This window comes from Cyclopterus lumpus, chromosome 21 (genome assembly GCF_009769545.1).
Source record: "Cyclopterus lumpus isolate fCycLum1 chromosome 21, fCycLum1.pri, whole genome shotgun sequence".
NCBI lineage: Eukaryota > Metazoa > Chordata > Actinopteri > Perciformes > Cyclopteridae > Cyclopterus > Cyclopterus lumpus.
The window spans coordinates 11,672,222-11,687,950 of NC_046986.1; the positions used below are offsets into that span (position 1 = coordinate 11,672,222).

At 39.4% G+C, this 15,729-nt stretch overlaps 1 protein-coding gene across 1 annotated transcript in view; it reads left to right on the forward strand.

The window, feature by feature from the left end:
• Window positions 1-15,729, forward strand: part of LOC117750289 (potassium voltage-gated channel subfamily H member 7) — a 32,507-nt gene that overhangs the window by 10,277 nt on the left and 6,501 nt on the right. Inside the window, exons 3-10 of the mRNA XM_034561442.1 lie at window positions 771-926; window positions 6,062-6,499; window positions 7,785-7,996; window positions 9,329-9,754; window positions 12,310-12,709; window positions 13,092-13,291; window positions 13,469-13,471; window positions 14,172-14,424. Coding sequence (XP_034417333.1) covers window positions 771-926; window positions 6,062-6,499; window positions 7,785-7,996; window positions 9,329-9,754; window positions 12,310-12,709; window positions 13,092-13,291; window positions 13,469-13,471; window positions 14,172-14,424 — 2,088 coding nt within the window. The remainder of the gene's footprint in view (window positions 1-770; window positions 927-6,061; window positions 6,500-7,784; window positions 7,997-9,328; window positions 9,755-12,309; window positions 12,710-13,091; window positions 13,292-13,468; window positions 13,472-14,171; window positions 14,425-15,729) is intronic.

A 15,729-nucleotide genomic window follows, 5' to 3' on the forward strand; every position in this document is an offset into this window, starting at 1 on the left:
GCACCAGAGAAGGTCACAGTGATATTGTATGGCAGCCAGGTTGTCTATGTGTTATTGTGTTGCTGTTTAGGGTCCAGTGAGTAGCTAGTTTCATTGGTGGGCCGTTGTGCCCCCCGGCATCAATAGCTTCCACTCTCAGCTATAACCATTTCAGCTGATAAATGGGTATAGTCTGGGCTCAAGACTAAGTTTAGATCATGGATTGTTTTCTGCTCCACTGCCTCACACATTGCTTGGTTCCAGTGATTGTTCCTATGAGCACAATGCAATCCTCTAAATTGACTCTATTCTGTGCTGCTCTGGCTCTCGCGTTACATTTGCCCAGGTCATTTTCATACCGTGTATTTCTCATTAAAATACTTGCAGTGCATCTATATGGGGCATGCACACATGAACGCACTTTGTTTTTTATTACTTGACTTTGTTTAACCCCTGGGCTTACTTATTGTATCTCTCTCTACTATTTCATTTGCACTGACATGCAGGCGTTGACCTTTAAATCGGAACAACTCTGTTTTCCCAACATTTATGTGAAACCAGAGGGAGGTGTTAGTCATTTTTAGATTTCTGTTTAATTACAATTCTATATAATGGCCTCTAAAATGACTTGCCTGATTTGATCATTTCCCTTAAGCATGATGGGGTTTTTTTCGCTCTAGTTTTAGGTTGAATAAAGACATCTTGGGACATACTTACCCTTTTAGAGATGACTGGCAGAAAGATAATAAATGATTCCCCTTTTTGGCACTGCCACTTTGTTTCTCTTTCAGGGTCTGACTTCCAGTGTAACATTCACATAATCCCTGTGAAAAATGAAGAGGGCGTTGTGATGATGTTTATCTTAAATTTTGATTACATCGTGGATGAGGAAAGTGACCACTCCACAGAGAAGATAAGCCCGACGTCGCCTACAAAGTCAGATCAGAGTGAGTATTTTTTATGCCATTCCTTCCTTACTATGATATAAATGTATCTGAAAACGCATTGTTGTTATCTTAGGTGTTTGTTGCAGTGGCATTTGTATTAGTTGAAATTTCATTTTCATCCCAAACCAGTATTCTCTAGGTAAAAACTTCTTTCATGATCAAAGCTAAAAATAATCATGATATGATGCTGTACCAAAATATTATGCATGGCATGGCATGTGTTATTAATTTATCACATTTTCTCTTTTTTTTTCTTCTCCAAATTAAGCCGGTGCACATTTCGTGAAACTAAAAACAGCCCTGTTAGACACTAATTAGGCACTAGAGATTTGTATTCCATTCCCTGAGATGCTCCTCCAAAAATGTTGCCAGCTTCTATTATTATTCCATAAAAGTATGCATTATTTAAGTTGCCAGTACAAAGCGGTTTACATGTACAATGATGTAAAATGCACTGTGTGCATTCAGGGAATGAGCGTTCTGCTCCTTATCTGGTTGAAAATGTTTAAATATATTTTTGTATGTCTTTTGGGAGAACAGTATATAGCATTTTTTTATTTTGATGTGTGTCAGTAGGTGTAAATGTCAGTGAGACGTTCCCGCTCCTCTCTGATTGGAGGCACACAGCATCCTTCTCTGACCGGAGCTCAGCTAAACACTTCCCTCAGCATAAATTCCTCCAGGACACTGGCATTTGACTTGTGCTGTACTGTGTGTATGTTAGTTTGTGCATGCATGCATGTGTGTGTATGTGTTTCTAATGTATGAGCGAGTGCCCGTTACTAACATTGCTAATCAGAGTTGATTGCTTGTGAGCGTGCTACAGCGAGGGTACCTGTGGGTAGATTGGGTAGAACAAAATATGATGTGACTTTTGATTAGAAAGAGTCTTGACTACATGCACACATCACACTTTAAGTATGACCTTACTATTGTCTTTATCTTTGAGCAGCACTTAGATAACGCCAGGGCATAAAAGTGTCATTTTACGCAATATTGGGTTTGACGAAAGATTGCTGCATTCAACCAGACTATATTACATGCACACACTGTATTCTCTTTTTTATTCCCACACTATATTCAGTGTTTCTTAAGATGTGTATGAAACATTCATGTAATCAACAGCGTTTAGGCCACAGAAACAAAAACTTGACACTGGCGAAAGAATTCATCAGGTTGACATGAGCAGAGGAATGACTTGGACATGTCACTGCTTTCAAAAAGAAATTCAGTTATTCTTTAACGTTTTACCTGAATGGATCAGGGAGAACACTCCCAAAAAGCCTAGCCATACATTTTGCTGTAGCAGCCTATTAGAAGTGATCTTTGGACATTGGGGAGCTAATTATGGTCTGCTGTTGACAGTTGGTAAAAGGCCCGCAGGTATCAACTGGCACAATATTGAACCTGGAAGAGAGCAATCCCTCTTTCCCTGACCTGCCATCTAGAACACACCATTCAGCAACTTCAACATGCCTTCAAGGCCCAAAACACAATACAATAGAGAGACAATATACTTGCAAATTACTCAGCAGAAAAATACACTGTTCGGTGCACGGATACTTTCTTTCACTTTTCAATCCACAACATTAGAATATGTTAACTTTAAAATAGAGGCTCAGATACACACGTTTCTTTTAATATGAAGATCCATTCCAAGATCTTTACAGATGTTCGAGCTCCTCATCCTATCCCTTAGGGTGAGCACATACACGCTGTGAAGGGGAAGTTATGTTGGCTGGTTTATCCACAACCTCACACTCTGAAATACTACCCATCGCTCGTGAGCATCGCTGAGGGCTGGAAAATATACTAACCGCTAAATCACGAGGCTCCGCACAGCTTTTTCAACACAAAAGACCATGTCACTGCTTATGTTACATTGATTGCTTTGTTAATCTTACGCTCCATCTTTCTTTCTTATGTGAACAAGACCCTGAGATACTTTAACTCGCTCACAGCTCAAAGTGCAAAAGTAAAAGGGATTTAATCAGTCTAGTCACTAGTGGGGAGTTCGCAAGTCGGAAAACGTCTTTGGATGATTCACAATTAAAAGTCACCTGAGGTATGATTATGGAGTTGTTTAGGTCAGATGGTAGTTATGTGTGTGCCATAAGAGTCCCATGAATTAAGGTGTGAAGTGGTTTAAACCGCAGCACTGTAAGCTGCTGATAAGCTTTTTCAGGAAAGAAAAGGCTTTCGTCAAAATAGTAAAAAACAACAGAGCAACACACAAAAGAGCAAAGCTGAGGTCATTCTATACAAGCAGTGGATGGAGGGTCCAATCAGCACAGCATCCCATGTTTTTCAAACCCTGAAACACACTAATATGGATACCTGTCCACTCTCGTGACCATAAACCCAAATACAAGTCTCAGCAGGCTCATCTTAAACAAAAATAGAGGAAACTACTTTGCGATGGATTCACATGAGGAAAAAAAGAAATGCGCCCTGTTTTTCTGAATAAACAAGAATATTATCTCAGAACTCTGAGTAAGGTTTTCATGGAAAACTAAAGTTTACTGAAAAGTCATCTGAATTAACACGGTTAACAGTTTTCAAAGAAAACAGTTTTTCTGAATCAAAGAACCTGCGACAAGCGCTCACCTATGCGATGCTATCAAATAAATAAATGTGCACATTAAATAAATAAATATGCCGATGAAATTAAGTAAATGAGATAATATATCTACAAATAAATGTAGAAATTAGCCAATGTAGTTCAATAAATACATTGATTATTATTATTTTTATTATTAATTTAAGGGATATATTGTTTCACAATTCCACATTTATTTTCCAGCTCTTTTTGATTTCATCTGTTCTATTAAAATTAATGGGCTTTGGTTTACTTACAGATTCAGACCAAAGCAACAACATAGCGCACCCCTAACCGAAGGTCCGTCTCCAAGCTGCTCCGAGCTGCTGTCTGCTCTCCTCCTGGGGAAGTAGTCGCATAGCGGCGGGGAGAGAAACACTCAGTTAGAGGCCAGAGCAAATCCAACTCAGTCAGCTACAGTACCTTAGGAAATAGCATTATGGGCACTGAATTTGATGAATTATCTGTTCATCAGACCATCAAATGAGATAATTAGCTATAGGGCACCCTCTGGTCCCTCCGGCTCACTCCCCACTGCTATTAGACCGCTTTGCCAGTAGAAGGGTGGACGGCAGCGATGGAAATGTAACTTCAGTTTGCAGCGGGACCGTGGGCTGCGCGGCTCGCACATGTTTGTGATGTTGCTTTGGTCTGAATTTGGGAGGTAACCACGCCCCATTCATTTGAATAAAACAGATGAAAATAGAACGACTGGGTAATACATGTGACATTTGCAAATAATATTTTTGAAATATTTATTAAAACTACTGTATATTGACTTCTTTATATATTTATATTTACATGTATGTATGTAGTCCCTATTCCATATTTATTTATTTGGTTATTTATTTATTTATCTAAAATGTACAGAGGGCTGCATCACCACTTCTAAGCAATTCCCAATGCCATCTTCATAGTCCCACCCCAGACTGCTGCACTCGTTGATACATGGAACTCTATTAATTCTCACATGACTGATTCATGCGATGTCAAGGTGTGAAGACGTTTAAACCCCTTGAACATGACACAAATCAATAGAACTGGATGAATTGTGCCATGCCTTCAAGATTCAGACAACAAGTCTAGTTCAGACTCATCATTTAACTATTTCTTTCTATTGGAGATATGTATCACTATGTGTTTTAGCATGCCACAATTTGATTATTTGCAGTAAGCACAAAGTACAACAGAGGCTGATGTCAGTGTTGCAGGTGATTGTTGACAGATTTCACTGCAAACACAAATGTCAACTTAATGTTGGTGCTAGAAGTAAAGTCAGGGGACCATCAAAGTTAGTAGGCTCCAAATCTTAAGACAATTATTTCAAGAGTTGCTGAGATTTCTTAGTCTGCAGCCACCAGCTCTGACAACAAAGAGCATCTAATGCGGTTGATAGCGCTACACCTTTCCATACGACAATATGTTATATAGGTATTATATGAACATGCAGCCAGAGCAACAGTCAAGAGCATTGATGACAGTCTCCCTGCAGAGAAGAGAAAGGAAGGTTGTCCATATCTCCTGCCAGCTCAGAATGCCAATAGGTTCCTCTCCAGTAAACTTGTTGAGTGTCATGGCTCTATTGTAAGCTGCTATAGTTGTAACATCAGCACATTTGTCCAGGGAATGGAAAACAGATGGCAATGACTTTATGTAAGGAGGCTCCTGAGAGATGGGTGCCTCACGACTGAGGCAGGGTTCACTTTCATCCTCAATCTATTGTTAATGAGACAAAACTGTCCCAAGAGGTCATTAACATTGGCTGCTGTGTCCCTTTTGAAAGGTTTTTTTTTATAAAGGAATTGGGTGGAGCATAATACATTGATTGGGCAATCTGCCTTTTCACATGCTAATGTCCACAGAAAAAAGGTGATTTGACAATCTGTTTTGATCTTTCTTTATTTTCGTAGTTTAGAGCACTGATCTGCTTACTGTTTACTGTTTACCACGAGAGAATATGACAACATTGTTTTGTTGATTAGAAGACATGAAGCTTCACTTACAAAAAGGTTTGCAGAAATTACAGAAATGTGATCCCCTGTCTGGGGACAAACACAGCATGGAAGTCTTATAAAAGATTAATTTGAAAATAACATGGAGGCCTGCACACTTGAGAAACCAGAGCCCAAATTTGTTTATTTCATTATTTACGAGTGGACATGTTTCAGAACCCGACGTTCTCAACATCGGGCCTTCTTATTACTATTGTCGCTGACATACCAAAAGAACTTTAATAATATTTTTCGAATTAATTATATGTCAATAATAATCGATTATCCTTTAGTCAAGAAAAGGAGGTTGGTTCTCCTATTTCCACTTTCATGACCTTTGTAATTGATAAAAGTGGGTCTGTAAATTGAGTATTTTATCAGTTCTAAATTACAAACTAATTATTTTTAGATATCAGTTTCTGTTTTTTTCCCATGTTGTTTACTATATAAACCTGTTATCCTATCATGGCTTTCATTATGTAAAATATTTACATTGGGATGTTTTTATTTTTCGGTGCTTTTTCATAATTTTTCTCATCTTTTAGGGAGGAGTAGATTTGTCCGCTTCCGCCAGGCCGCTTTCAGCCTAATGAATACCAAACAATCTCTTCCGCAAGAGGACCCAGATGCTGTGATGGTGGACCCACCCAAAGAGAATGAGGGCTCAGTGGCCCTGCAGAGCTTCCCTTCACCCACCAAGAGCATGTGCAGCCCCATTGAGACCAATGACACGCATGGTCTCATAGACTCAAGCCACCAATCTTCCCAGGCTAGCGTCGGCCCTGAACCACTTGGCCATTCGTCCCCTAAACACATCTGGGAGACGCTGTACCAAACAGAGCCCCACCAATCTTCCACCACCCTCTCAAACACCTTCCCCAGAGGCAGCTTCAACAGCATGAGGCGAGCCTCATCTGTCCATGAAATGGAGGCCTACAGCTCAAATTCCAAAAGCATATTCAAGGATCGTCATACCAGTGAAGGTATGTACAGAACTACAGTATGTACATAGAGCTTAAAGCTCCAGCAGAAATGGGTGTAAAGCTCACCACTGTCCCATCCATCACATTATGTATTAGAATGCAGACTAGTGTTAAATCAACCATATGACACTTGGGTCAGCAGTACACTTATTACAAATGTAATCATCAAAAGTTACATTTAAGAATCAGCATTTGTAGACAGGCACATTGTATTTATTTTTACTATTATTTTTTCTTTAATATATATAGGTTAATTAAAATGTTGTCCACTAAGCGCTTCTTTTGACAATGTCAAAGGTAATTATGTATTTGTGCCCATGACTCAGTGCTGTTCTGGAGCATGGCTTTCAAGAAAGGCAATCAGCATAAATGCTCTTCACAGATCCACTTTTGCTGTATCAGTTAAGTGGGCTGACTCCACTTAATTATGAGAAATTATGATTACTTAAAACAACAAAGTGATTTTGTCACATCAGCCTTGTATCTGCTCGCGTCATTGCGCTAATAATCAAAGCATTGCTTTTAGACTAACCTGCATGAATGTATGCTTGTATTATGTGATAACGTTGTGGTTCTGCTGACTAGCTATTCTTTCAAACTACGCAAGGTAAAATCCTAAATATCTGCATAGCCATGTACCAACACTATGTTGTGTTACAGAAACACTTACTCTCTACTTAACAGATCTCTGTTGCCACAAATGTCATTAAAAGTAATTTTAGCTCAAGATGTGCAGTCCGCCATATTGTTAACACGTGCGTCGATGTGAGGAAAACAGAAATATGAAATATGTGAAATTCTCGGTATCCCATCTTATTCTTACCAGCATACGCTCGCTGAGCTGTAATGCATTTTACATTTGTAGATGAAGTCGATAGACATTCTCTGTAGCTCCTCCACTATCAGCTGATGCCAGAATATATTAGTCAATCGTACTGTGTAAGTATAGTCAGCTGCTAGTGTACAGCTGGCTACACCAATGCATCTACAGTATCTACAAAGTATTAGTATGTCACCCTATTACCTAAACATAAAAATAAGGTGAAGGACCCCTTTTAATATTTGTTAAGTCTAAAAACCATTACCCTTATTTCACTAATGTATTAACTGTATTTGTTTAAGCTCTGCTCACTACATCAAGTGAGCAGACTGACCATCAGATGGTAACAGCTTGGGTTGTTACTGAAAAATATGCAATCCTATCAACATATACATTTGAGGTATTGTGTATAGGATACGTTTACTAAGGGTACTAATGTGACTGTTATTTGTTCTAAATCACCAGGCGCTTTTAATCACGTGAAGTCCAGCCTGCTTGGCTCTACCTCTGATTCTAACATCAATAAGTATAGCACCATCCACAAGATCCCTCTGATTGCACTCAATTTTTCTGAGGGCACTGACAAGAAGACTCATTCTCCGCCAACACCCGAGACAGCCATCATAGCACCAAAGGTCAAAGACAGAACTCACAATGTCACAGAAAAAGTCACGCAGGTGAGTCAGTATGTTCCACTTTGTTTGATATTCCAGTACCTTCTGAACCATAGGCAAACTCTTCAACCACCATCATAAGACCTAGGGTTTGATTCTCAATAATCTTTGGTTCTGTATTTAAAAGAATACAATTGGCGGTGATTATGTCTTGATCAGGGTACCTCTATGGTGGGTTGTTGGATAGCGTGGTACTCTGATACACAGCACATGTGACAACTTGTGTGACAAATTTCCTGCTGGCAGGTGAAAAAATAACTATAGCTACTATAATAGCTGGTGATCCCATGGTTCACAGAGATACATGACTGCCTACTGAGAGACATTAAGAATAGGAGTGAAGGGTAATTGGACATTCCTAATTGCAGAAAAAGAGAGGATTATATTGAGGGGAAAAATGGGAAAATCAACATCAGCTAAGAGTAGTTGTTTAAACTGTGCCATACTATCAGGGGCAAGTGTGCCTGTCATTTTAAAGGAGACATACCCAGATGCAGCAGATACAGATTTCCTCATGTGCTCGGTCTATTTTCGTCTAACACAATATGCAAATTAACTGTCACTTTCATCAAATTAAATAATAATCAGTCCCCAGGGACGCCAATCTGTACTCTTTGTATGTTTACTATGTTGGTAGGATGAAAGTGAAATACTCTCCCTCCCTGCTGACATTAGTTTTGAGACACCGCTGAGATGTGAAAACGGCATCTTGTCCTGACTGCTAGCATTGGAAAATCTATAATTCATGTGTTGCGGATAGGGGAATGTGCTGAAATGAATAGAGAGACCTGGCGCCCTTATCCTCACTCCTGCACTATTGTTTGCCCTCTAACTTTGTCTGCCACTGCTTATTAAGCCAAAAACAGGGGACGGCTTGGCCTTTCTGAGCTCGCTGAATAATTTATCTACCAGTCAGAGTTCATTCATATGGGAAAATTAAAACAGTTTTTTGTTTACCAAGAATTTGGAACAAGTGAGCGACAGTCAGATTATTTATGGTGTTAGGACATATGCAATCTACTTGTCATCCTGGAGTGGCTGCCGTTACCTAATACTGTTTGACTGCAGAGCACTTACACCTTGGTGTGTCACAGTTGCTTTTAAATCAGTCCTTGGAGGCAATAATGACCTTAAGAATTAAGTACTTGAAGGTGTCTTTGATCAAACTGTCAGAAGGATTATCAGCAAAGAAAAAGGTGACAGAACATATTTTTTTCAGTGATCCCATTCAATTAAGATTATGATCCACAATACATTTAAGTGCCATTTAAAAGTGGAATGGCGTAATCGGGTGGTGTCCCTGATTGATCTGACCCTCTCTTACCACTCTCTCAGGTCCTGTCACTTGGAGCTGATGTCCTACCAGAGTACAAACTCCAGACCGCCCGCATTGACAAGTTCACTATCCTTCACTACAGCCCCTTCAAAGCTGTGTGGGACTGGCTGATCCTGCTGCTGGTCATCTATACAGCAATCCTCACTCCCTACTCTGCTGCTTTTCTTCTCAATGACACAGAGGAACAGAAGAGGCGTGAATGTGGATACTCCTGCAGCCCTCTTAATGTAGTGGATTTAATGGTGGACATCATGTTCATCATCGACATCCTCATAAACTTCAGGACCACTTACGTAAACCTGAACGAGGAGGTCGTCAGCGATCCAGCTAAGATAGCAATCCATTACTTTAAAGGCTGGTTCCTTATAGACATGGTGGCGGCAATCCCCTTTGACCTTCTTATCTTTGGCTCAGGATCAGATGAGGTATGTTATCTATAAAGCATATATATTTTTACCTGTTTTTTTTACTCCCAGGGAGTTTTTCTCCACATCAACCCGGCCATGCTTGCCCTGTTATCCATTTACTAAGTCCAGACTTGTACCCCTGAGCCACTAGTAAAGCCTGAATCTTTCTGTTTCGGCTTTGAAAGGATTACTTTGAATTGCATGTTTTTTCATACTTCTTTCTCTTTTTTTTCTTTTTTTTTTTGAATGGTCCTCATTCTAGAATCCATTTACACGGATTAATGGCTTACCAAATGGCAATCAATGATGCGTTTATGTGAGGAGCAGGCCAACAGGGCTGTGTGCACAGCTTACATGCAGATGTGAGATGGCCATTGGTAGGCTGGCTGCCAGGCCTGCTGGCTTGTTTGTTGGGAGGATATGTCCCCTCAGGCTCTAGATCCACTTCAGTGCTTTGCTGTGCTTCGTAGGCACTCCATTACACCAGAAAAGCTCCTGATTATAAACCATAATCATCTTTTCAGTCATGGCTGCTGCTGCTACTGAGTCAGTTCATTGAATCACAACAAATGCGAAAGAAAATGGAATAAATAATTCTCCCACAAGACAGTGTACTGTAACAAAGAAATCACAAAAGAGTTCTGGCAAATTTGTAAAACAATTTGTAAAACATATTATCTTTTGCCACTGGGAAATCAATGCAAACTATTTTACATTATAATGGCTAATGGTAAATAGTATGTTATTATGATAACATGCCGATACATTGCTTTCAGTTGTAGCTAACCAGTGTGGTCTTCATCATTTTCAGACTGAACGGCATTGTCAAACAACTGAGACAGTGGCAGATGGTTTTCCCAAAGCTCGTTTCATTTAGCAGCTTAACGAGACCGTTTTAAACTACAAGCACTTCAGTAAAACTTTTGATTGGAGCAGAGAATATATTTGAAAAAGATTTCAATCAATGTCTTGTTGTTCTTAAAACGATTTAGTCTTCCAAAAAGATTGAACATACTGTGAGAGGCATTATGCGAAATGTACACATTTTGATAATAATGATAATGATTATAATTCAAAATATTTTCTTTTCTTTTTTATAATTTCAAGCTGTTTTACTGTGAATGCAATCGGAAAGAAGTGAAGTGCTTTGTCCCAACCTGAATGCCTGAATGTTGTCCCCATCAGAGAGGAACAGGGAGAGAGAGAGAGGGGAGGCGGGGCTACAGTGCTGTGCAGCTGTTGTGTATGAAATTGCTTGTTCATGTACATTTAAGACTTGAACTGCCATTCAATTGTAGAGTGCATTTTGCCTGTTGGTTCAACCAATACAGGATTTTAAAGGCCAAATTGAATATATTCTTTTTTTTTATAGTTTCTTTGTGGTGTTATTAGATTATTGATATTTAGAACACCGGCAGTGAAATCATAACATCAAATGTATGGTAGTGTGGGCCCTTACATTTATATTTAGGGCTAACACACTGACCTGATCTTAGAGTTTCCAATATTCAAATCGTATATAGAAAGGAGACGATAAAACTCAAACGCAAAACTTTTAGTCGTGAAGCAACTACCAAAATAAGCAGAATATAATTCCTTTAGATGTATTACATAGTATTAAATATATATTTTTGGAGAACCAATTGTTTGCATTTTGTTAATTACACAGTGAGCTTAGCCTTTATTAGTATCAGCAAACCAAAACATGTTTTGCATAACATTAGAAAAGGATTCTGGTCAATTCTTACATTTTACATAATGTAGTATTGTTTGAACCATTAAGTTAATAAAGGACAAAGCAAAAGTAAGTTGTTAAGAAAAGAAATATACACTTTTACAGTAATGCTGCCAATTCCGGCTATTCTAACCACTTGGTATAAAGTTTGTGGTCCTAGTTGAATGATAAAAATGTCAATGTGAAACATAATTGTCAAATACAAATGCTACACTTTAAGCAAAAACATTTTTTGCTTGAACATAGGGCAATGGGGATTCATTTAGGCCCTTAAAAACCATGATGAATCTCTATACGCTACAGTGGTTAAGAAGGAGAGTGTGCCGACATTAGCTTTATTTTCAAAGGTCATTCAGTAATTGGCAGGTAGATAAATGACCGTTCCAATGGGGATGGTAGTTAGTGCTGTTTAAACCTTTCTTGATGACACAGAAGCAGCAACAAACTCCCAGGGAGCCACTGATGAAGTGTTAGTGCCCGTTCGCTGTTGAATAAATGAGGATTTATCTGTGAGCTGCTGGTGTCTTCACGTCTGTGTTCATTTGCCTTTGACCAAGGAGCTGTGGGGAGTTGCCAAAATGGAGTCTTTATCTTTTTTCAATGTTACAGAAACTCATTACCTCAGTTTGTGAATTGACCCTCTGGATTTCTAAGTGCTTTAGATTTGTTGTTGACAAAGAGGACACATCAGAGCCTGCTGTAGATATGCAGCAAATATGATTGTTTCTTGATAATTGTATGACAAATGATATTGTAATACCGTTCTGTAGTTTGACATATTGACATTCAATTACTACTGCTATTACTAATAAAATGCCCTACTGTACCTTTTGTTTAGACCACCACTCTGATTGGCCTGTTGAAGACAGCTAGGCTCCTGCGTTTGGTGCGTGTAGCGAGGAAGCTGGACCGCTACTCTGAGTATGGTGCTGCAGTCCTCATGCTCCTCATGTGCATCTTCGCCCTCATTGCCCACTGGCTAGCCTGTATATGGTACGCCATTGGCAACGTGGAGAAGCCCTACTTGGAGCACAAGATTGGCTGGCTAGACAATCTTGGCGTGTCTATAGGAAAGAGATACAACTACAGCGACCCTAACTCTGGTCCTTCTATCAAGGACAAATATGTCACAGCACTTTACTTCACCTTCAGCAGTCTGACCAGCGTGGGCTTTGGAAATGTTTCCCCAAACACCAACTCAGAGAAGATCTTTTCCATCTGTGTCATGTTGATTGGCTGTGAGTATGTTTTGGCCTTTTCTTTCATTTACTTTTAGCATGACTGTATTATGCTTTTATCTGGCGCAGCACTTGAAGTAGACTAAGTCATGAATTTCACTTTTTCAGATATATTGCATATACAGTATGTCCACCCTGGACATGCAATACCTCCTTTGTTGTCCTTCCTGATGTTTCTTCTTAATTACATTATTTTCTTTTTTTTTCTTTATCTAAATTGAGGGTCTAATTGACAGAGGAGTGTGTGCTGCACAGATTGTAAAGCCGCCTGAGGCATATTAGTGATTTATGATATTGCTATATGAATACAAATTTGACTTGATTTGGCTTGACGAGACAACAAGAAACAAATCTCTTTTATTGTTCATTGTTTGTGTTTCAGCCCTCATGTATGCCAGTATCTTTGGAAACGTCTCTGCCATTATCCAGAGGTTATACTCGAGTACGGCCCGATATCATGCTCAAATGTTACGGGTCAGGGAGTTCATACGCTTTCATCAGATCCCCAATCCACTGAGGCAGCGGCTGGAAGAGTACTTCCAACACTCCTGGGCCTACACCAACGGCATTGATATGAACACGGTAAGTAAAAGGGATCACCACATCTAACTGTTGGTTTCACTGGATAGCATGCCCAACCAAATGAACTGATCTTATTGAATGACAGTAGAAATGCTGAATATGCAAGATTCTAAAAAGAGCTTTCTTTCTCTTGTCTGCTTTTCATTTGGATTAACATCCCTACATTGGTAAGAGCAGGAGGTACATGTTTTTATTTCTTGTCATTTTCATGGCACTGTTTCAGCACTGTTTAAAATATCAACCCCATTATCCCGACAGTGTCAATATAAGAAATGTCCATCACTTACAGCATGCATGATATGTGTGAATTCATCCAATTAGTATAGCCTATTTCATATCTGAAAGCAAATAAATCATATTTTAGAATGAAGTGTGCGAGTATAGTAGCATGCACTGAAATGTCATTTTGTCTTGTTTTAATTCCATCTGAAATTTGATTTGCAATAACCTTATCAGTAACTTTTCGCAGGCAACTATGATATTACTCAACAATAAATGTGTTAATGTTCTGCTTTTGTATTGCTTTAAATGTTCTGCTTTTTTATTACTTAAAATCTCCAAGTAGATATATTGTAATCGTCCTAAATTTGAGATTGTAACAGTGCAAGGTTTTCTACACTACAGTGTCCTATTACCTTTGAGGTTGTTCTTCCAATATACTCTGTGACCGTTTAATGGGTCTATGACTCTCCACTGTTGTTTTGCTCATATGTCCATTTTCTCTGCTATTGTCAAGCTAAATTACAACTTCTCTTCATAAAAGTACATTCATCTTAACACATTTGCTGCTCACAGCTTCCCACTGGCTCGCAAAACAATCTCTTTAAACATTTTAAACTTTTTTGTGCATTTTGACTCACAAATTGTGTCTGCATCACAGGTCTTAAAAGGTTTTCCTGAGTGCCTGCAGGCAGATATCTGCCTTCACCTCAACAAGAGTCTTCTTCACGACTGCAAAGCGTTCCAAGGAGCCTCCAAAGGCTGCCTGAGGGCCTTGGCCATGCACTTCAAAACCACTCATGCCCCTCCTGGAGACACTCTGGTCCACAGTGGGGATGTGCTCACCGCTCTCTACTTTCTGTCCCGTGGCTCTATTGAGATCCTGAAAGATGACATTGTGGTAGCAATTCTGGGTAAATACAATCCTTGTTGCTTATGTGAAGTATGGTAATGGCCAACACTAAATTAATAAGAGATTGTTATGGCTGTCCTATGAAAGCTGAATCCGTTGTTGGTGGATTTATTTATCTCCCTTGAGCCAAAATTGTTTTTGTTTGACATTTTGTCCGTTTTTATCACCAGCATCAATAATCTAGTGACAGTCTCTATTGTTCCCAACATGAAGGTCTATCACATAGTGGTGTGAATAACTGCAAAGGTCACCTCCCTGTCGTATTGAAGATTTGCCAGCTGATTGTGTGTTGAGTGTCAGCATCAAACCTGTTCAAAACCCCTTATTCCACTGCTTTTAACTGAGCTTGAAAGAGAAAATGATGCTTCAAATTCATATTATTCTGACCTCCGTCATATTTTTTGTCTGAAAAATATGCAACGTTTGCATCCAACTTTGGCTTTTTGTGAAGGGTATTAATTGTGTAGTTTGTTCTGATTGATTGAAACATTTGAATAATTGATTGAGCTATACCGTCCTACTCTGCCCAGGATGCTTGATATTTTCAGATATGTGGAGATGCTGCAGTCATACGTTCAAGAAAGGATATACAGTGCATTTTCCTAATGGCCACACGCTAGTTTAACAGAGTTAATGGAGGCTCAGTTCAAAGAAATAAAGGAGCAATATGCAACATTAAAAACAAGCAGCAGACAATAAGCAGTGTGAAGCTACAGTGGAGAATGGCGTGGCTCTCCCTCTGTGTGTGTTGTTATCCGAGCCTCTCCTTGTTTTGTTGCCCCACTGGCTAACTCCCGGTCGATGCTCTCATATGGCAGACCGACCGCGTCTTCCTGAAAGCGTAGCGCCCGATCTCTAGTTCCCCTTCAGGTAAACACTGTCAGCACATTTGCCGTAGTTTGTACTTTAGTTTGCTGTTAGCCTCGTTAGCTACAAGCAGCCAGCACAGGCGTCGCCATGTTGATTGAATCAAAATATTCCGGATCTTACACCTTGCATAATGTTCAGGTTATTGCAGCAGCGAAACCACACTGTGTTCACACTTTTTGACAAGACTGGCCGGGTGTGCCTGCCGTCCCTCATGCCTATCCTCGGGGCACGACGGCTGTTTATGTGGTTTGAGAGTCTGACATTTTTATTAAGTGGCTCCATGAAAGGTAGTTTGAAAAGTTCAAAGAACATTGTGAAATAGCTGCCACTTTTTTTGACAGCACAGAGCAATGACTTAAATCAGCAAAATTGTGATTGTCCAAAAAGGGCAGACTAAATTTACTAAAATATATGCTAGCTCTAATTGTGAAAAAAA